A 23,079-nucleotide genomic window follows, 5' to 3' on the forward strand; every position below is an offset into this window, starting at 1 on the left:
TATTTTTGTTCTCTATGCTTAGCTTATGACATTAAGAGGCTCTGTGCTGGAAGATGCTATCCCTTCAACTGCAAAGCATTGCACAGCCAGAGGACTTCCCCTTAAAGAAGTGCTCGAGTATGTGGTTCCTGAGCTGAATATCCATTGCCTAAGGCTGGCCTTCAACACTCCTAAAGTCACAGAACAGCTTATGAAGCTGGATGAACAAGGGGTAAGTACAAAGCTGTAGAATGAGACAAATTGTTTTAAACTGTCAGGTTACTCACTGAACTGCAAAAATCCTTTTTAATTTTAATTGACTTCAGTCAGTCTATTAAAATGCCCCCATTTAAATTAAAGCTTGACGTTTATAGGGAGAAAATTGTGTCTTTCCCCCAAGTTTTGCAGTATATTTGCTTTGTATGAAATCAAGCTCACAGCCATAAGTAGTCTAAAGTTTTAGTTTAGTGTTATGGCAATTGTCCATTTTAATTTACTCTAAAAGAGATTAAGTGATTGTTTTTCAAAGCCTGTTGGATAGGGAGTTGTTTTGTTCTGGTTTTCATATTATTATAATGCCAATTGAAATCTCCAAAAGTTACTTAATGTTTTGTTGTAAAATACTAATGTTGTATTTGGCACAGCCATTACCAGGGTTCTGCCTATAGTTTTTTTTTTCTGTCTTAAACAAGTAACGTCAAAATACTCTCACCCTCTTCATGCAGATGATTTTCCATTAGGTGGTAGTCTCCTGTTCTCTTTCAAAATGGAATTAAGGTTTATTAGCTATATAGCTTAGACTTTACTCATGGACTTTCATTTAGCTAAGTGAATTTTATGATTAAAAACTTTGACAGTGACATTTAACAGCTCTGTTTTGAGTACTGAGATTGTTGGTGTCTTTTCTTCTGGTCTTCTTTGTTGCTTATGATCAGCCTTTTCTGCACAGAATTAAAATCTATGTTACTATTTTTTCTTGCTGTCAGTCTGATGTTGAAACATGGTCATCATAAAATAGAAAAAGATTTAATCATTATCTGCACCACAAGGGGGAGAGTATGGCTATTCTAAAAAGTGTCAGATCTAAAATATTCAAAGGTCAGGACCTTACAAATATGCCCTTCAAGAACCTCAAATCTAAAAAACGTTGATTAGAAAGTCTTCCCAAGGGGGGAAAAATCTCTCAGAAACTTCTGTGTAAATACATAAACTCTGAAATTATTTCTATTAGATATCTAATTAGAAAAGTAATTTAGTATAATTTGGTTCAGAAATCAGTTATGTATTTAAAAAAAAAATTAAAGATGAAATTATCCTTACTTCAAGTCTTATCTGTCATTAGCAATCTGGAGTATGATATAGTATGTTTTTTATTACTATTTAAACTTTTGAAAATCATTAAGGGCAATTGATAGTTAAAAATGCACTTTCTACATCAAAGTATTTTTCTGTTTTTGTGGTAATGAAACAGTTTGACACTTCTAACAGAAAAAGATAAGCACACTCTGTACTAATTAGAAGCTGCATTTTTTATCAATTCCAAGCTAACACACAAATTTGGGTAACAGCTGTTCCACTAATTAGGTACACAGAGTGTTTATCACTTCTTCTTGCTGTGTGTGTCACACTTTCACTACAGCTTAAACAGGTGCCTGTTTGATATAGCAACTAGGAAGTTTTGTAAATTTAAGAGTTAAGACTGTGTAGTGACCTTAGCCTGACTTAGCTGTTAAATTTCACCCAATAACTCCTCCATTGAGACAAATTTGTATCTTCTAATAAAACATATTCACCAGTTTTGATTAAGGTAGGCTGCCTTTTTGTTTTAATATTCAAATGTGGTTTTAAAGCAGTTGGTAGCTTTCATATTTATGAATTTGCACTTATTTAAATTTATTTGCTTTCAGCTTCCAGACTTGATATCTTTCTCGGCTACATCTTAAAAGTCATTTTCATGTGTTTTTTGTATGCAGTCATTAAATCATCTGTTGATCTTGTTTATGATAAACTAAACAGATTGCACTTTTCAAGTCTCTCACTGCAACATATTTTCTCTGAATTTCGTATTATTTTTGTCTGAGCTCTGTCCCTTCTAATCTTTCAATTTCTCAAGAATGTAGATATCTGAGCTGCATACAGTGTCCAGTATCAGAATGGGAATATGCTGCAAAGACAGGTGGCTCTTCTTGCCCATTGTTTTACTGGTGTTGTATGTCAAGTTGCATGTTCCTTACTTCCCCTTAGATCATTCAAGTCAATGTAACATCTGCTGTTCTGTACATACAGCCCACATTGTTCTCACCTAGCTGTTCTTTCTATTGACTTGATTAAAATGTGTTCATTTGAATGGTTCCACGGTAAAAAGCAATCCAATCATTCTGTTTCTTAGTGGCAGCTTCTTGGCTAATTACCATCTTCATCTTGAATGCAGAGTCCATGATAACTTTAGGTTTACGTCCAAATATGACTTAAAAATTTGGACATCAAGGCAGCTTTACTCCAGTAGAAGTTTATGGTGATTCCTTATTCACAAAAACACTGTGAAATGTCAGTTGGTTTTTAATATAATTCTGTATTTATAATAAAAAAAATTGCTGACTGCTTAAATGCAAGATGTGCTTTCCACTGTCTTTCACAGGGTACTAGACAAATACTGGAAGTGCACTTCTCCCTCATATATAAATAAGTAAATGCTTCTAGATTATTAAAATGAAGCTGCTACTTCGAAAGTTTTACCACAGCATAAATCATCCTTCAACCCCTTCTTTCATTCTAACTTTGAGTTATACACTTTAAGGATGCTAGATTTAGCAGAACGTCGAGATGTAATGGGAACTGTTTCTTTCTCCCACTGGATCTGTTTGTTTTTTTTTGTTGTTGTTGTTTGTTTGTTTGTTTGTTGATTTGGAAATAGCAGGTTGTTGTCTTATGAAACTTTTTTTTTTTTTGGAAGTTCAGCAAATCGAAAAAGGTATCATACTCTTTGTGTGGTCCTTACTTAGTTCCTCAGGTTGACATTTTCAAAGGTATAAAGGGCAGTTGTTTCATTGCTCCTGGGAGTTGAGGATCCTATTTATGTTTATGCTCTGGAAAATCTTTCCTTCCCTCAAAATTGAAACTTAATATGTGTGCTTGGTGAGAACTGTTTTCTTTGTCCTAACTTGTTCAAGCAAAATTAGTAGAACCTGTTGCAATTAGCAGAGCAGCTAAGCCATGAAACACTTCGACCCATCGTATTTCCTTCAGAGTAGACAGAGAGCACATTTGAGGACTGAGTATTGCCTGAGTAGTCCACATCAAGATTTCCCACTGATAATATGTAAAGTGCAGTTGCAGTTTTGGAAATTGACCTATAAATGTTTCTTTCATACAAAAGGGATTGACATGCTGTACTCATATTTTTACATAAGAAATTTGGACATATTTGGGAGATAAAAGTTAGGTAGTTCTTGTGTCAGAAAATTAAAAAAATAAAATAAAATAAAATGTTTCAGAGGGGGAAAAAGAAACATCCTAGAACTGTGACTCATTACATTTGCTTAATTACTTCAGCAGGAATAACTAAACCAGATTGGTCTTTACCTGTCTTTTCTCCCTCCCTATTTTCCTGCTGCTAATACTTTCTCTGTCACAATGCATCTTGAGTAGTAAAAGAAGAATTCAATAATAAAATTGCATTTTTCAAAATTCTGAAGTTTTATTTCTTTCTTATAATAGAACAAATTCTGAGGGCTTTTAAAATAACCCACTGTAAATATAATTAGTTAAAATTAATGAATTTTACTTGGATTGTATCTATCCACATCATCCCAGAAGGTTCCAAGACCTTGTTTTGTGACCTGTTAGATTACTTTTGAGAGAAGTCTTGGTGTATTCAGATGACTTTGTTTTCAGTGCCTGTTTATGGAAAATCTATCTAGACTTCACAGTAACCTGTAATCCAGACTTGTAAATCTCTGCTAGTTTTCATAGACTTTTCTGGATTTCATTCGGATTGATCTGCTTGATATTTTTTTTAAATGGACCCTTTGCAAAAATTGACAAGTAGGAGGAAAGATTATTTACCGTGCAGTAGGTATGCACTAGACAAATTAGGCACAATCTCCAGAACACTCCTTAGCACTCCGCTGGTCAGAGTTTCTGTGTGTGAAAATGTTTACAGAGATGTCAATAAACAGCTGTTGGTGCTGCTTTTTTCCCTTTTATGTCTTCTGTTTCTGTAGTCTAGACATAAAATATGCAGATGTGGCCCTTTTTGTGTGTGTTTCAGTGGAAACAGTATGTTTTGAAGACTCACAATTGTAGTTGGATTAAGAAATTACTTACTTTCGCATGGTTAGATTCTGCCTTATTATTTAGCCGTTTTGTTACTGCATTTTTTTTAAATCAGAGAAGGCCAACTAATGTCACTGAACCATTTTAACATGGTTAATAGCTAAGCACACTAATATGTGAATAATTTTTTTCTTCTCTTCAAAATGAAGGACCGTTAATGTTATCACCAGTTATAGAAATGAATGAGTGCCATGCCCTGCTTTTCCATGTGGAAGGTTTAGTATAGTAATGGCAGTATCAGCCTAAGTCAAGTTCCTGATGTTTTTCAGCCAACACTTGCAATGTAGCTCAATTTAAGACATTCACCGTATGCAAGCTGTAATCTCTTCTTCCAGAAAGTAAAGAACATCAATGTTTATTTCACTTTGGAAACCAATTCTACCTTCAGATTAAATATGCCATTGTCAAGGCAATCATGGTGGAAAACAATGAGAATTTTTGGAACTAGAGTAACATTTCAAATTAGACTGATGGTTGGGTATTTTTTTCTTTGTGAATTAAGGGTTTAATAAAAAATTCTCAAGTGAATTCAGTAAGTAAGCTGCTATATCACTTGGCATACATACAAGATTTTTGTATTTTTCCCTTTGCAGTTAAGTTACCAACTTAAGGTGGGTATCATGTACTGCAAAACTGGGCAAAGCACAGAAGAGGAGATGTATAACAATGAATCAGCAGGACCAGCCTTTGAAGAGTTTCTTCAGCTCTTGGGTGAACGAGTTCGGCTCAAGGGATTTGAAAAATATCGTGCTCAGCTGGATACAAAGAGTAAGAGATTTTATATTTTTCTCTTAAGTGAACAAAATACATAATATGGTTGCAAATTGAATTTTTGCATAGAATTGCTAAAAATAGCCTCTTCGCTATGGGAAGACAGTTGCTCAATATTGGAAGCGAAAGCAGAGCAAACACTTAATTTGACCCATACCCATATGGTTTTTCAACTCTGATAATTATTGGATTTTTATACTAATTTCATATGAAATTGTCACTAAAGCTGCAACATGAAACCAGTAGACTGTGGAGCTGTTATCAGCATCTGAAACCCATTATCAGTATTTTGTAAAGAGTAATCAAAACAGTTGGTATGCAATTAATTTTTGAATAATGTGTTAATAGACTGAGTCAAAAAAAAAAAAAAAAAGTTTTGAGAACCCATCTTTGTAATTGCACCTTGATGAATTGATCTGTTGTTTTTATGCAATGTCTGTTGCATGTACTTTCTCCTCTAAGCAGTTTTTCCTGCTATCAAATGTATTCTTCCCTCTGTGATATTTCTTCTGATTTATGGAAATAAAACTGTATTTGACAGTTTTAATCATAAAACATTGCGACAGAAATGCACGGGAAAGATGATTTGAGGTGACAGTAACTGTGAAAGAAATGCTCGTGTTTTGGAATCAAGTTTGTGAAATACCTGTTTATCAGCTAGTGTTAGTTTATTGAATTTGTAAATCTATTTAAAAATACTCCAGGGACTTTGACCTGTCTTTCTATGGGTATTGGAACTAACCAACTCCTATGGAGATCTCTTGCTATTTTGCTCACTTGCAGCATAGGAGTTTAAATAAGGAGTTGAGACATGACAGCAGAAAACATTCATCAACTTCAGTGCAGCAAAAATTGCTTTTGGCATGGTTCTCCTATGACAAATTCAGTAACTTGCTCTGCTTTAGTGCTCCAACATTCTACCTTGTGTGCTTGGTTCTTGCAGGGATCATGTTGCCATCTCTTTATGTTGTTCTTGATCAGCCAAAGCATTACTACTCTGAGAGTTAGAAAATTTCCCATGGTTTTAAACCTAGATTAATACCCGTGTTTCACACATTTGACATTAAGCCACCTCTTTTTGTTGCAATGCTCATGATACCCTTTGTTACCTTTACTCTTTTGAGTGCATTTACACATCGCAGTTCTCCTCTGTGCTTTTCTGATGTTAACCTTAATTAGCCAAGTTGCTTTTATTGATTTGGGAGGTGTGGATTTCCCTACTTCCCCCCACATGTGCAGTATTACCTGGTAACCTTCCTCTGCATTTGTCCCAGTTTGAATTCATTCTCTTAGTGGCTACGATTACATATGCTATTCCAGATGAGAGTCAGACAGTTTCTTGCCTATAGTGGATATGTAATACAGTATACTCTAGGGTTGAGTTTTCCTTTTTTGTTCCAAAAGTGTTAGTTTGCCAGTTCTAAAATTAAGTCAAGTCAAAAATCAAACGTGTATAGAAAACCAAAAGTATTATTTATTATTTCATCACTTCTGGTTTTATATTGAGACCTCCTTATTATTTTCAGTAGGTGCAGTAAAATACAACTTCCCCTTCCTTTTAGTTTAGTTAGTGTAAGACATCTGAAAAGGAAACAAAAAGACTGTGGACTGTTCCCAGCTTCTTTGGTGACAGTCCACAAATTGTTTTCTAGTACATGTAAATGCTGTGTGATTCAGGGTTCACTCATCTGATGAGATATACCCATTAAAGCTGCAACTGCCCTAGGTACTTGAAATTCTCTCCCAAACAGTGGAATATCCCAGTAATATTTTAGTTCCTTCTTGTTGCTTCTGACTTGGGGAAGGAACCTTGTCAAGTTCTGATTTTATGTACTACAATATACAACCTTTTGGGTGGACATATATATACACACTTTGAGTTAAGAGAATCTCTCCTAGTTTTAAGACGTATTCTCTTGTGGTAAAACTTTCCTACTCCATGCTGAGAGCTTAAGTTTTTTTCCCACTTCTGAGCAGGTTATGCACCCAATGGACTACCTGTTCTAAAAACACAAACAATTTGCTGTGATCAGAAAGGAAGGGGGATGATAAATAAGCGGGAACTGCTGCTTTCATGAAGTGTTTCATAAGTTTTATTTCAGGCAAGATTTGCAAGTTCTCATGTGCAGGAACTCAGCAGCTGGAACTGCATGAACTCCTCAGTTTTCTGAAATCTTTAGGGTTAAGTTGTCCGCAGGATCACTGAGGAAACATGAGGACTACATAGCAAGAATGAGTTCTTAACAAACATGTTTCAATACCAGCAAATGCGAACAATGGAAACAGATTTTTGTAATTCATCTTAATGGAGCTGGGTTTTCCTTTGTGCCAACATTCAAAGCACGGATTGGAAGTGGTGAAAGAAAAGATAGGTGTTTTGTGGGCGCAACACTAAGCTCTTTGCATAGCTACATCCAGGAACCGTTAATGCATTTTTTACGCAGACATAGATTATTAAGAAACATCTGCTTGGCTGAAGGTGTCCAGCCTCTACTACATATTTAGTAAAGTGATTTTGAGGTTTCCATAATTGAATGAATATTTAATTTGACATAGCATTAAGAAGCAGCAGCGTAGGGAGGAAGGAAGCACAAGATTTAGAATAGCTGCCCAATAGTGGAACAAAAGCAAAGCTTTCTTTGGCTGAAGTATATCAGTGACAGTCTCAGAAACCTGTCTCCTTGAGAACAGTACAGAAAGCCTTGTGAGACATTCCAAACAGTGTAAGGACACCTATATTAAAATATTAAATATTAAAATATTAAATATTTTTATTAATTAAATATTTTTATTAAAATATTAAATATTAAAATCAGATTAATGCTGGGGTGTTGCTCCACTGGGAGTTCAATTCCTTGATGAGGAGCTGAAGTTGACAGTAAAAGTAGAAGTAGCTGTTTTGGGAGCTGTTGGTTCTCTCTAACGTAGGTCAGGGCTTTGCTGCCCTGCAGTCCTGACGCCATGCATCCTGCTGCTCATCGTGAGGCTGCTCGAGCCTTGGCAGGCGCTGTACGCAGCTCCTAGGACTCGCAGGTGGCTGAGGAGCTGTGAGTTTCCTCCTGCTCAAGAGCAGCTGTGTGTTGAGGTGTGGGCAACCCATGTTACTGCAGACCTTTTCTCCTGCTGCCTCACCAAACATCTGCATTCTCTTCTGGGGAAAAGACTGAGGGCTGATTCTTTTGCCTCTGCTTCTTAATCCTGAAAGGTTGTGGTAGGCAAAATGCTAACATCCAGAGATGGCCCTAAGAGCTGGAATATGGAACATGGGGAATATGCAAACAGCAGACTGCATACAGGCAGGACACATTTAATAGTTACTGTAAGTATGTAACCTGTCTCTTCTGCCCTGGTCCTGACACACAAAGCCTGTTCAGGAAGAGGCTGTGGTTTTGCTGTGACTTGGGTTTATAGGGTTTTATTTTAAATGCTATGATATATAGAGGCCCACACCTTCTCCCTTTTCCAGCTCTGTGCTCTTGCGTTGCTAGAGACCGCCATTGTGAAATAGTTCTTCTGTTCTCATTATTCAGGAAGTTTTCCTGAATGAAAATTGTGCTGTGCCGGCACAGCTGGTTGCAGAGATGCTCTTAAAAACAGATGTCTGTTCATTAGCGTGCAAGAAAGGTCAGAGCAATGAAGGCTACTTTGCTAGTTTCTGTACCTTTGGCAATACTTCACAAAATAGGAAAAAGCAGATGCGTGATGTGAGACGGGATGGAAGACTTTCTCAGTGTGGAGAGAAGCTGATTTGTATATCTACTGTGGAAATACAAGACTTCTGTATTTTATGCAAATTTGGTAATTTCACTATAGCAAAAGGCAATTTCAGAACAGTTGTTCTTAGAAATTTTTAGAATTAGGGGCCTAATTGGTAAGTATCCGTAACTGAGCCAATTTTTAAAAGAAGGAATCTCATGCATCCTATTAACGGAAAGCCTATTTAAGTATACTGGATCCGTCAAGGGCTTTAGCTTTGGAGCTTCGCCAGTGCAACAGTAGAAAAGAACTGCTACTTTTAAAGTTTTGTTTGTGTGTTTTGAGCATTACCAGAGGGGAAGCAGTCTATCTCCTGGCAGCCTGCAGACTTCGGATAGGAAATAGAGCTTGAAAAAGTCAGCTCTCCCACGGTTGCTAGGAAGTTTTTAGGCATCACTTTAAAGTAATAAATACCACAGCAATCTTTGGAATTATAACTTCAGTCATTTGACTTTGTTTTTTCACTTGTCATACATGCTTTATTTCCTTTCCCCCTCCCTCAGTCATATTTCTCAATACTTTAAATTAGTAAATGAAATCGGGTAATGCAGGGCCTGGTAACCTGACCTGTGTGTTCAGCAGAGCCACAGAGTGGTTGGTGCAGGAAATAGAGGTCATAAACTCTCTTACAACTTATATTAGTTTAAAATCCATTTGATGAGATGAGCAGTTTAGCTACAAATGCTAAGTTTCTGGATTAGGTGTTCATATTGTATGACTTCTCAGTTAAGACATCACAGTATTAAAACAGGATAGAATATATTAAACAGATTAAGAATTTAAGGAATGTATGGACTACAAACTGATGTTCAGTTTAGAGGCTGTTAGTAAACTACAGTGTTTCAAATTAAATAATTACCTTGCACTTCTTAACTTGTGCTATTTTACATATTTTTAACCATGTGTAAGAAAGCATAGATTTATTATTGGGTCAGAGACATTCACGGGGAGGCTAATGACGAAGAAAGATCAGAAGTTCCTGGGAGTGCTTAAAAAACTGACATGGAGGGTGGAGGGAAGAGGGCATCTGAATTTCTGTGTGTTTGTATTACACAAATGTTTGTATGTTACAAAATAAAGGACTACTCAGAAAAGGTGTCTGACTTGGCTCTTACAGCAGTCAGACATGAATGAATGCTCGGTGTAGTCCTTGTATGTAATGGAAAGGGAGGCAGGTTTGACAGGTGCTGGCTGAAGATGGGCCAATAATCAGGAGAAACTAGGAAATAAGCCAGGGCTTTTAAACAGCAAATGTGAATTGGAGGAACATAAAGCTCTGAAGCTTTTGTTCTTGTGCTGCTTAATTGTGAGCACTGCTGCAATTTGTAGTAATGGCTGTTCTTTCTTCTGCCCAGTTGGTATAATTTTTTTTTTGTTTCCCTACAATCCTTCACAAACATTTTCCTTCTAAACACTGAGATGGATTTTCTACTCTTACTGATTTTTATATAGTTTCCTAGCACACAGTTTTAAAAAGCTGCTTAGGAGCATGCTGGCCAAATCAAGTGGCTTCAGTAAGGTTCTGCTTAATAATTGGAGTAATAGAATATATCACTATGAGCGTAGCCTTCTTATTGAATTTGCAGAACCAATACTGTTGTGGGATTTCTGTGCATCTCGAGGGAGGAAGGACAATGAAGAAAGAGCCCTCTGCAGGGCTCCATTCATGAAAGTTGATAGTTTGGCTTACACGCATGGGTATTGTTCTAGTGTAGCATTTTCAATAATGAGTCAGAACTGCTTTATTCGGTGTTGTGTCCTGATATGCTCCCCCCTTAATATTTTTATGTGTGTTATTTATCAAAGTTTATGTACAACTGTACAAATTTGCATATGGGTTGGGGGGGGGGCAGTAAGGAGTTACGCTGATGTTTGGGTGACTTTCAAGTGCATCTGTCTCCTTCAGCATGCGCTGTAATGATCAGGCAGATGATGCAAGCTGCTGCGAACTGAGTGCAAGAAGAAATGATTCCACTTCAGCTGTCATGCTGTTGTAATTAGCATTAAAAAGAAAATATTCAGCAGATAGCTAGTTTTTTTTGTAGTTGCAATGTTGAGTGTTGGAAAAGACAGCCTTTGAAACATTTTCTGAGTTTTTTGATAAGATTCTAGGAATGCTTTTTTTCTCTTCACCTTTTACTAAATATAGATGATTTAGAAACGCAAAATCTCTCTGCAGCTCTAATGTAGAAATTTTTGCATTTAATTTTATGGATGATGTTGCAGTTTTTAACTGGTACAAACGCTTCCATTTTTGTTAAAGCTTAATACTCAAAATCTAGGTAAACAATCAGTGCACTTTACTGTATACTAAATACTTCACAAACCTCAGAGCTATCATTTCCTTAGTAACATGATCTGCCAGTAAAATATTCCAAGGTGTAGTGTTTAACAGCTTAACTTTTTTTTTTTTTGTTATAAATAGCTGACATTATGTAAAGTAGTGGCATGTTTATATAACTTCAGATAACCAGGATGCTTTTTTTCTATATGTAAATTAGTTATTTTTAAAATTTTATTTGAAAACTGGCTTTTTGCACTGTAGATAGCAATTATGTTTAATAGAGTGTGTTTACTCTTTTGGCTTTAAACGTATTATTTGTTAAATCAATGGAACACTTTTCAGGGTGTTTTTTTTTTTTTTTAAGATAGAAAAAGTAAAAATGAAAGTTCCCAATTTGTCTGTAACCAAGTGTTGTCTTCAACCAACACTTTGTAAACTTTAATTATCCCCTTCTTTTTTTTTCTTCCTAAACTTCATAATCCCAGTTTTTATCATTTTCTCTCCACATGGAAGTCTCTCCATCCACGTATAATTATTTTTGTGGCCTGTTTCTGGATCCCTTCTATTTCTTCTATAACTTTTAAAATAGGGTGGCCAGAGCCCAAACCAGGTGAGAGTACCTTTGATTAATATACCAGCATTATAGTGTCATTGTCAGCTTTTTCCACCATCATCTGTAAGCATGCAAACACCCCATTTTTGACTACTGCTTTTAGTGAAGACTATTTTTTTGAGTTATTACAGTTAATTCAGAGTCCTGGTATTTATGTTTAAAAGAACCCTCTCTGTTCTTTCACATATTGTGCATTATATGTCCATCAGTTTCCAGTTACGCATGAGATCATGGTATGCGTTCCCAGTATCTGTCTGCCTTCCTTTTCAAGTCCTTTTTGCATTCTGTGCAGTTCAGTTTCATTCTGATTAGCCTGAGATGCTGGATGGTGTCTGAAAACCGTGACATCTTGCTACTCACATGTTTTTTCCAGCATATCAATAAGCTTATGTCACACAATTTCCGAAGAATCTCTCCAAGTATTGCAATGCACTGTATTTTTGAACTGAGTTGAAAATTGGCTGTTGGTTTGTTCTGTTGGCTTACTGCTCTACAAAAGCACTTCTCCATTTCTGGGTGACTTTTCTGAACTCTGCTGTCTCTGAGATACTGTCAGAGTTGGGTTTCTATCCTTATGCCTCCCCAAAAAATCCCCCCCCCACACATACCATTTTTAGAAACGCAGCAAAGGGTGTAAAAGTAGAGATGAACTAATGGGCGAGTGACTTCCTAACTGCGCAGATCCAGACTAGCCTACCAAATGAAGCCAGATTGCCCCATTGTTTTAACACAAACTAGGAAATTTCTATTTAACTGCATCATATGTAAATTAATACATTTACTTTGAGGAATGCTTTTTTATTATATTACATTACTCTGTATCTTAGCACTTTTATACACATGTAAATCGTGTGTTTGTGGAGGTTAATACCCACCTACATTTTATAAATACAGTTTGTGCTTCTTCTCCATATGTTGGTCATTTTTCATGCTTAAATGGGCTTTTTTCAGGATATTCTGATATTCTTGCTATTCCTAGCAAATTCATCTGTGTGTCATTTTGCTTTGGCAGGTGAATAAACTCTGGGTGAGTTTTTATTTGCCTTCATGTAAGCTAGGATTGAGGATGAATAGGAGTTCTCATCTTGCCTGATGATTTTGTTGATAGTAATGAAACTTGATTTTTTAACTCCTTTTAATAATGCTTTTTTTTTTCTTTAATTGAAGCTGATTCAACAGGTACTCACTCTCTGTATACAACCTACAAGGACTATGAAATCATGTTCCATGTATCTACTATGTTGCCATACACTCCAAACAACAAACAACAGGTAAGGTGGACCATGTCTAACAATTAATTTTTCCTCTGTCTGAAAAGTAGTTGAACTAATGAATAATTATGACAACTTATATTTGTTACCAGCAAATGAAGCACTTAAAGATCAAAAGTAAAACTGGCCATCTCTGTGTCAAAAGATGAGCAAATCAGGTCATTGTAGGTACACCATAGCTATATTTTACTACAGAGGACCATTTTCTATTTCTCTATGGATTATTTACTAAAACTTTAATTACATCGGTAGCACATTCGTATTTCATATATGAGGTCATACCTTAAGTCCAAAGGGCCATAGTGTACACAAAGTAGTTTTCTAACTTCTGCAACAATGTCAATTATACTTCAAGTATTGCATTCAGCAAACTGTAATGCGTGTGGAATCAGAGGTGATGAGTGGGTGGTACAGCACACTGTATAGCCATTTGAAAGAAGACGAGACAAAATCCTTTAATTTTTTATTTTATTTTTAACATATGAAGAGCTATATAGGCTGACATGCTTTGTTACTCTGAAGCACTTGTAAAAAGAGAGAGACAAACTAAACAGGTGACTGCTTAAAAACAATAAAAAATGACATTTCTTCTGTGCTTTACTTGGACTACTGCAGTTAAGTAATATTACAGTTTCAAATTAATAGAGAGAAATAGAGACGTTTTCTTTTCAGAGAAAAAAAAAACAAAGGCCAATAAGGATCCCATGATACCTTTTATAAGAACAGATGTTAATCCAAGTGTCCTGACCAATTTACAAGTTAAATAATTACATTGTACTTATATAAATTCTCCTTCTGATACATTTGAATGAAGTTAATTATATTTTCCTTTTTAAATATTAGGCCATGTTGTTGCGTAAGGTGTGTTTCCATTTTAATCTAGAAATTGTTAGTTTTATTCTTTTACACATTATTCTTTTTAGCTTGCTTTTGTATACTAAATATTATACTATTTTATTTATCTTTACTGTAGTCTTGCACTTACTGAAAGAAGCCTATCAGAAAATTTTTATAGGCTGTTTTAAGGACAATGACAACTTTTTTCAACTTGATTTAGAACCTAACTTCTGGCTTGTGGAATTGTGTGAAGCAGGGAATGTTTTCCAGCTTCTGTCTGTCACTGATGACTGATTACATACTCGCAGGTGTTTATTGTTTTTCTCGTTTTTATTTATATTAAACTTTCCTCTTCCTGTATACGTGTATTAGATGTAGAAATGAAATTGGTATGGAAATAAATGCCCATGCCTGAAGTTTGTTGGATAAATAACTAACATTCTGTTACTTAGCATGTAAATCCTTATCTGTTTTGGTTTTCAGCTTGAAATATAAAATTGAACAATAGTAATTGAAAATAATGAGAAATAATTGAAAAAATGTGAGAAGACTTATTTAACCTGTGTTTGTTTGTTGTTTTTTTTTTTAAGCTTCTGAGAAAACGACACATTGGAAACGATATTGTGACAATAGTTTTCCAGGAACCTGGAGCACAGCCATTCAGCCCAAAGAACATCCGATCCCACTTCCAGCACGTCTTTGTCATTGTGAGAGTACACAGTCCCTGTACTGACAGTGTGTGTTACAGGTAGCTGTCACTAGTTTCACTGAAAACGTGGAATTGAGTGTAAATGGAGGTGTAGTTCCTTTTTTTTTTTTTTTTTTTTTTTTTTTAATTTTCAGTAGAGAAACATGATGAAAGGTTGAGGTTGAAGAGATTTGGGGATATGGGAATTTATATCATTGTTTCTTAAAAGGTAGATAGACACATGAGTATCTAAATGAGAAAACTCTTGTGTGCTCTTGCTTCGTCTCTAGTCAAGCATTCAGGAATTATTTGAAATGTCTGTTCTCGTTTTGATTCTCTTCATCACAGCATTTGAGATTTTCCTTTTTTATTTTTATGAATTCACTTTTTGTTCAGGTAACTCAGACATCTGAGTTTGTGCCTCTTTTGAAATGAAGACAGTGGGGAAAAAGTATGACTAACCCTTCAATAAGAAGCTAGTTTATTGGTAACATTTTGTCTGAAATACCTATTACTTACTTTACTTCTGTCCAAAAAAAACCAAAAACTATTCCAGAGCATTATGCAGCAAAAAGTCTTATTGTAACCTTCAAGTTCTTAAGATTAAACTAGAAAATGCTAATTAATAGCAACATACAATAAAGTATTGCAAGATAAGATTCCTTCCTGGTGTAAATTTTTTAACTAAACTAAGCATAGAACTAATGCTCTTTTAATGTAATTGGAACTTTTTACCTTTGCTACATCCAGAACTCTTGCTGTATTTTTATTTTAAAATACTAATTAATCTCAGCAAACTCTTAATTATTATTATTATTATATTTATAATATGATGTGTCACAGTAATAGGTTTAGACCAGTTACCTTGAAATGAGATAGGTGAACATCTGTATTTCAGTAAACACGGGTTAATTCCAAAGCTAAGTGTTAAATTCAGGCAAGCTCTTATGTAAAGGAAGAGCTAAAGCAGTTGACTAGAGTGTCTTTTGAAAAACATGAATATACCATCTCAAATAGATACAGTAGGGTTTGAAGATTTTTTGTTCCCAACAGTTTTTGGTAACACCCTCATGCAGCAGTACTGGAATCAGTGCTGTACTTTGTACATGTATTTAACTTTCCTGGAGTTAGGCATGTTTATGTTGATACTCATTTGAAGGCAGCTTGTTGACTGTACGTAACTAGATAGATGTTTTGTAATCTTCATGTTGTTTCCTGACCCTTTCTACTAAAAACCCACAAATGGTCAACCATAGGAGTTGGAGTACTAGAGTTTTAAGTTCTCTTAAAACTGCCATTTTGTGTTGTACTTCTGAAGACAAACTGCTATTTAGTACATGTGGACATAACCTGTTCTTAAACTTTCAGATGTTTCAGGAGAAAAACAAAACAAAATGATTTTGAAGGAAAGGGAAAGTAGGAAATCCCTCCACTACAAATGTATTTTCCATCTCAACTTGTGTATTTACAGATCTGTTTTCAGTTACTGTTTTAGATAGTATGACTCATTTTATTTTTTTCATTATAAAAAGCATGCTAAAGTTTTATACTCCTTATACTGTAATAAAACTAAATATTTCATGGGTTATACTTCTAGCCTTCAGGCTTTTGAATATCTTGTTTTTGTTTTTCAAGTATTCACAACTGTAAGGGCTAGAACCTGATCGATTACTATTAGTGAATAATAATATATAGTGAACAAAATTATGTGAAAACTTCAGCTTTAGTGATGCAGTGACGCTACAGATATAAATTTTAAGGGGTGGGAGCTGGAAAAAAAAGCTCTGTGTGTCTGTGTTCATTTAAAAATTGGCTAGGTGCTAAGTGCCAATCCTGCAATTTTATTTATGCACATTGGTCTTCAGGCTTGTGTGCAGACCAGATTGATGCTGGAGTCTGCCACTGCATTGAATGTTTTGTGTACTGTCTTTTAGGACTAAAATCCTTTCTCCTTTTCTCCACTCCCCCCCCCTCAGTGTGAACACTTGATTTAAATTTATAGAATTCCATTATGAAAAGCTTTTCTAGGAAACTTTTCAAAGCAAGTTTGACCTCTTTTCAGCGGATTATTTGGAAAAGTTTCATAGATTCATAGTTCTAGACAAAACAGGAAGCCATATAGCATAAAATTGTAGTGGAATTCATATTAAAAACTACATAAAAGGAATAAAATTAAGCACTGTCTTGGCCAGTGATTCTCCTTCCAAGCTAAGATAAACAATATTTCAAAAGTCTGGCTTCTCCGTCAACATCATTCACATTTTAAAACTTCTCTAGCATATGTTAAAGATTAAAGTCTTATCCCTGTGGTTCATGATATTGAAAACCTAATCAAAGAAAATGTCACTGTTAGTTTTCCATTAAATTCAATTAATTGTGTTTAATGGTTAGGCTTGTATCTCTTGAAGATCATCAAGAGCCAGATAGTCGCATCATGGGCACTCCATGTTGCAAATATATGTATATATATGTGTGTGTGTGTGTGTGTATATATATATATAGGCATACGTTTGAAGGAAATTTAGTGGTCTATGGCATCTTTGAGTATCTGTTGCCAGAAAAAACAAAAATTAAAACCCAATAAATTAAAATCAAAACCAAGATTTAGATGATCCCCATCCATTCCCCTCCCCTCAAACGCTTTGCTAGTGTTTCTGCAATCTCAGTTGTTGATTTGGGGGAATTTTCTTAATTATGTTGAAAGACTCAGATTAGAATAAAGTGTAAAGCTAATACTAGCCAGCCTTCCAAGTTAACAACCACATACGCTTTTAGTGTACTTTCATGGTTTTTTCTGTATTAAACTCCATTACCATGATCTTTTGGCCAAAATTAGTTATTACTGCTTTATGTTGAGTTCTAGATGTGGTAAATCAGGTGTGAATGGTTGGCGTACTTCTTTTTACAAAGCTGTTGCAGCGCAGTTGGTGATCTCTACTTAGGAGAGACTGCTGAATGAATAAGCCTTTCAGATGAGTCTTTCAGCAATTTAGGTGCCTAAATTACAAGCTAGAATAATAGAGCGTGTCAGAAATATGCTGGTTATAACAAAAAGAAACAAAAATCAGAACTACAGTACCTGACTGATTATGTTATGACAAAAGCAGGTTTTTGCATTTCAAGTTCTCTTTAAGCTGTGGTACTGAGAATGACTCAGAAAGTTCTTAGAGGAAGAAATAATTGGTCCTCTATTCATACAGTGAGGGACATGGTCTCTGCATTGACAAGATTAAAATGTAAATATAGGCATATTGCTGGGGAAAGGAGAAAAACATAGAGGGGTCAAGGAAAAAAGGGAATACGTTTTATTTATTCAAAAAATGCTGAATTTGCATACACTGAAACACTCTGCTTCTTCCTTATTCCTGTGTTTCTTTTAGTGTTGCTGTGACAAGATCCAGAGATGTACCATCCTTTGGACCACCTATTCCAAAAGGTGTCACGTTTCCTAAATCAAATGTGTTCAGGGACTTCTTACTAGCCAAAGTCATTAATGCAGAGAATGCTGCTCATAAATCAGAAAAGTTTCGTGCGATGGCCACCAGGACCCGTCAGGAATACTTGAAAGACTTGGCAGAGAAGAATGTCACCAATACACCTATTGACCCTTCTGGCAAGTTCCCCTTCATCTCGCTCGCTTCAAAAAAGAAAGAGAAGTCCAAGCCTTATCCAGGAGCAGAGATCTATAGTTCTGGTGCTATTGTTTGGAGTGTCCATGCAAAAGATTACAGCAAGGGTATGGAAATAGACTGTCTCCTAGGCATCTCTAATGAGTTTGTAGTCCTCATTGAACAGGACACAAAAAGTGTGGTGTTTAATTGCTCCTGTCGGGATGTAATAGGATGGACTTCAACGGACACAAATATCAAAATATTCTATGAGAGAGGTGAATGTGTTTCTTTGGAGAGCTTCATCAGCAACATTGATGACATCAAAGAGATCGTCAAAAGGCTGGAGGTTAGAATTTATTCTCTTGTTTGGTTCCTCTTCTTTGCTTGCTCTTCTGACCCCACCACCATGTAAGGCTTCAATTTCTTCAATGTTTGGGATGCCTGAAGCTGTTCTGGTTGCCAATCAATAAATCTGTTAGGACTTTTCTGCCTTTACTTCTCAAAATCCAATATTGTCCTGACATTTAATCAGATATCAGCCAGCCGTAGCAGGTTGTGTCAAAAGCCTCAGTATTTAAAACAAAAAAAACACAGGGCTTTCACATACATAAATTACTCCTGCACAATAGATACTGATGTGTTACCTTTTTTCTTTTGCTTGTTTTCCCTTCATTTCTTTGTTTTATAGATTTCTTGTATCTTCTTTCAAATGAAACTGCAATATCTTTGAGATGTCTTACTATGTCACCAGCAGGGTGCAGTCCCAATCCCTATTAGAACCTTCACATATTCTCCTAATGCATATGATGAAATAAAAATGTAGTCAGTAATGGTATCTGTATATAAAACATTTGTGTTCTCATTTTTTATCAAATTAAATCATGAAAGAATTTTTCTTTCACTGTCTTTTATTTAATTTTACCGCTGTAGGTGTATAATGACCAGGAAAAAGGAAAAAAAAATGCCCTATTAAATTGTTCTTTACTGTATTCATGTTCATGTTAGATAGAAGAGGTGGCATGGACTACAGTTTGCTGTGTATAGCAGCTGCATGCCTCTACATTACTATTCTGATTTTAAGTTATCTTGCAGTTTACTGAAACAGCTAGAAACAGGTAGCTTGGTTGTCTGGTTACTAAAGTGTAAAAAGTAAAATAGAGATATTTGTGTAACTCCATGTGTTTGTTGTGTGCTGCCATGCTTCTTCTAAAATTCATATGGTTTCAGTAAAAACTTCAAGGCAAAACTTGGGTGACAAGACTCTACTGAAAATACAGTTTGAGTGACAAGATTGTTTCAGTTGGTTGAATACCAAGGACTGTGATGTATTTTCCCCGATCGTGTCCCATCACTGTCTTGGGAGTTGATTGTACAAAAATGTAGTCCTTAGACCTGTATGAGCACTGAAAACATGTGAGTGATCGCTACATTTTCTCTTTGTTTCAATTCACAGCTTGTGACTAAGGGCTGTGAAACAGTGGAGATGACTCTGCGTAGGAATGGACTGGGCCAGCTTGGTTTCCATGTGAACTACGAAGGCATTGTGGCAGACGTCGAGCCCTATGGCTACGCGTGGCAGGCAGGACTGCGACAGGGGAGCCGGCTGGTGGAAATCTGTAAGGTGGCTGTAGCCACTCTGAGCCACGAGCAAATGATTGATCTTCTGAGAACATCTGTAACAGTGAAGGTCGTCATCGTCCCTCCATATGAGGACTGCACACCACGCAGGTATGGTGTAATAGCTTCTTTTGGTCAGAAATTATTTGAGGGAGGGGAGGGATGCCGCCAAATAAGCATTAGCTCCAGAAACTATGGTGCAGTTTTAATATATAAGAGAAGGTGCAGGGAAAACTGTCAGTACTCATGTTCTGGGTCCCACTAAATGTTCATTGAATACTGCAGTTTAATAAGATGTCTAAAGAACAGTCTGCATCCTTTAAACTACACATAGAAATCAAACAACTTTTAATTGGGAATTCTCTGTTTCTGTTGTGTTCAAAATAATTGTACCTTTCTTTCTGCTTTCCTATTTGTTGATAGTTTGTAGTGTCTATGCATGTAGTATTTGAAAGACAAGAATGGATGTATACATGTACTTTTCTTCTTTCACAAATAAATAAGGCTGTAAGTTACTAAGGTCTATCAAATCTATGGATCTGTCCAGAGAAAATGCTGCAAATTGTAATCCTTCTTTACTTAGTAGTAGATCTTGCTGCCTGTCTCTTGCTTCCAATCCTTGTTAAGCTTGAGGAGGCTTGTGTCTACTGTTTTATTGCTCATACAGGTTTTAAATGTAGCTTGATCAGAAATAAACATCAATACATATATTCTTTTTCTAAATTGGACACAGAGTATCTGCATTTTTCCTGAACTCATACCACCCAAAGCTTTCTATAATTCTTACTCTTCCCTTCTGAACTCTGCAGATGTCTGCATTGTTCAGCCTCATAGCATTATCTACTTGCATAAAACCTAGAGAATCCAGATTTGTTTTTACTGTGAGTCTTAATAACTCTTGTTGTAATGGGTAGCAGAGAGGAAAGGCGTTTTATTTGTCCCCTAGTTGTCAATGGAAAATTGAATACGTCAGGGATTAAAATGAGCAGTGGCATAAGGTCACCCATGAGGTATTTGGAAAGCTTTTGTACAGTATTTAGCAGCCCAAGCAAATGGAACGTTCGGCTGCAATCATAGCAAAAGGATTAGAGCAGAAAAATCTGTGTGGAAAGCAAAGATCCTATTATTTTTGAACTAAATTAAGTAGAGCCAAAAGCAAGCTTACTGTTAGTGTATCCATACTCACAGCAGGAAGAGAAATTACTGCACTTGTAGAAATACAGTTCTCAGCAGCAGTGGGTTTTGTTGTCTTATAGAGGGCAAATACATTCATAGTAGGTTATTACCCAGTTACAAAATTTTGTAAAGCAATTGTTTATCCTGTTTGCTTTATCCAAAATCATTAAGGTTTAGAAACGGTGTCTTGAATTTGAGGCTATCCTACAAATATTGCTGAAGATTTGACTTAAATCGTAGCACAAAGCAGTATCTCCTCTGGCAATCAGTTTTCCAAAACTTGAGTCCTTTCATTGTGTCCTCTGGAGGTCATTTAGCATTTCTACTCCAGTAAATTGTACAAACTGTAACTGAAATGAAGATCTATTCTGCTTGGTATAATACATTCACATGAGAAGCAGTTTCTATCCTAATAAATTGATTGAAATAAAGTTGGAGGAGGAGCTCGTGTGCCGTTAGGTGGGGTGACGTGCCAGCAGTCACGTACACAAGGTCAGTAGCAGGTAGAAAAATATATTCAAATACCCTGATTCACAAGCTAATGCCCTGCACATAGGCAAGCCTTGTTAAGCTTATGTCTCTGCTAAAACATAGTCATTAAAACATTGCCGCTGAACTCATTTAGAGGACTGGTTGCTGACCTTGAAGTTAAGGACACAGCAACTAGAGGGAATTTTGTATTTTTGCTTCTCCAGCTATAACTATGCCTACAAATAAAGAGAAACCCAAACAGCTGAAGTATATAATCAGTAGGAAAACAACGGCAGATACTTAAAATATGGAGGGGGGGAGGAGGGGAAGGTGCCAGCGTTTTAGTTGGATAGCGGGTGGACTTCGAAAACTAATTTCTTGGTCATCCCCATTTCCCTTGCAGTGTTTCACATCACACAGACTGGCTTCTTCTCAGGCAAAGCTGCTACACGTGCTTCAGAAGCACTCCTCATGTCTTCCAACTGCTAAGTTAATTTACAGGTTAAGGCTAGAGTTAGACCAAAATGAAACTCCAAAATGTGTATCTTGTGAACCGCAAGACCTCAGCACCAATTGTTGCACTCCATCTATTCCTATTAGACTGCAGAACTTGCTAGTATCAGCATACACAGGAAACAGGTTACCACTTTGTTTAATATTTTAATTGGAAGGAGATTCTGAGAGTTGTCCACATCAAAGTCATAATACCTTACAGGAAGAGCTACAGAAAAAAATAGAGAATTTTGCACTGATTTTTTACAGAGCTTTGACATTGTTTTCTTCCCCATGGGAAAATGATGTGTGTAGGTAAACAAAGTAACCACAAGAAATATTCAATGCAAATAGAGGCATATATATTTGTCAAAATTATCCAAACCAGAGCTGAAGGTCATATTTACCTTCTAAATCAATCTACCATATTAAAATCTATGCAGACGTTTTCCTTGCATCTTAAATGAACTGGGTTAGCTCATGTCCTTAGTCCAGTTTTTATGCTGCCCTGTTCCTGCATTTGTGGACAGAATGTGCTTGTTTTCTTTTTATAGTGATTTTTTTTTTGTTTTTTTTTTTTTTTCTCCTTTCCAGGAGTTCTTCAGAAAACTACCGTATGCCAGTGATGGAATACAAAGTGAATGAAGGAATGTCATATGAATTCAAATTTCCCTTCAGAAATAATAACAAATGGCAGCGAAATGCAAACAAAGGACAGGGACCTCATGTGGCTCAGGTACCATCCCAAATTCAAAGTCCAGTAACATCTAGGATTGGCTCGGGGAAAGGAGAAGGGAAAATGCCACCCCCAGAACGAGCAGCCAACATCCCCCGAAGCATCTCTAGTGATGGGCGCCCACTGGAGAGCCGGAGGTACGTATCTTCACAAATTGCTTTTTATTGCTGCTCAGCATCTTATCTGGAAAAAAGCACAAAGCACAATTTATCTAGGTGTCTAAAGACAGCTTTTTATCTCATTTTTAATTAGTCAAAATGCAATATGAATATGAATGAAACAAGCCAAAAGCAAATGCTTCTGCTTGACATGACTAACCAGAAAATGAGTAGTATTAGATTGATAGGATATGTTTCGCTGTGTTGGACAGTATCTAAAATTCCTGTATTGTTACTTAGTTTTTAAATGAGTTGCAGAGTTTTAGATCTAAATGTTCCCGAAT

The 23,079-nt window shown here is 36.1% G+C and overlaps 1 protein-coding gene across 3 annotated transcripts in view; it reads left to right on the plus strand.

Moving 5' to 3' along the window:
* Positions 1 to 23,079, plus strand: part of SIPA1L1 (signal induced proliferation associated 1 like 1) — a 203,113-nt gene that overhangs the window by 141,417 nt on the left and 38,617 nt on the right. For all 3 annotated transcript variants that reach the window (XM_084288174.1, XM_084288176.1, XM_084288175.1), the window contains 7 exons: positions 23 to 211; positions 4,908 to 5,082; positions 12,906 to 13,009; positions 14,437 to 14,594; positions 17,915 to 18,491; positions 19,599 to 19,873; positions 22,496 to 22,774. In XM_084288174.1, the coding sequence (XP_084144300.1) occupies positions 23 to 211; positions 4,908 to 5,082; positions 12,906 to 13,009; positions 14,437 to 14,594; positions 17,915 to 18,491; positions 19,599 to 19,873; positions 22,496 to 22,774 (1,757 nt within the window). The remainder of the gene's footprint in view (positions 1 to 22; positions 212 to 4,907; positions 5,083 to 12,905; positions 13,010 to 14,436; positions 14,595 to 17,914; positions 18,492 to 19,598; positions 19,874 to 22,495; positions 22,775 to 23,079) is intronic.

Source organism: Netta rufina (genome assembly GCF_964035555.1).
Source record: "Netta rufina genome assembly, chromosome: 5".
Taxonomy (NCBI): domain Eukaryota; kingdom Metazoa; phylum Chordata; class Aves; order Anseriformes; family Anatidae; genus Netta; species Netta rufina.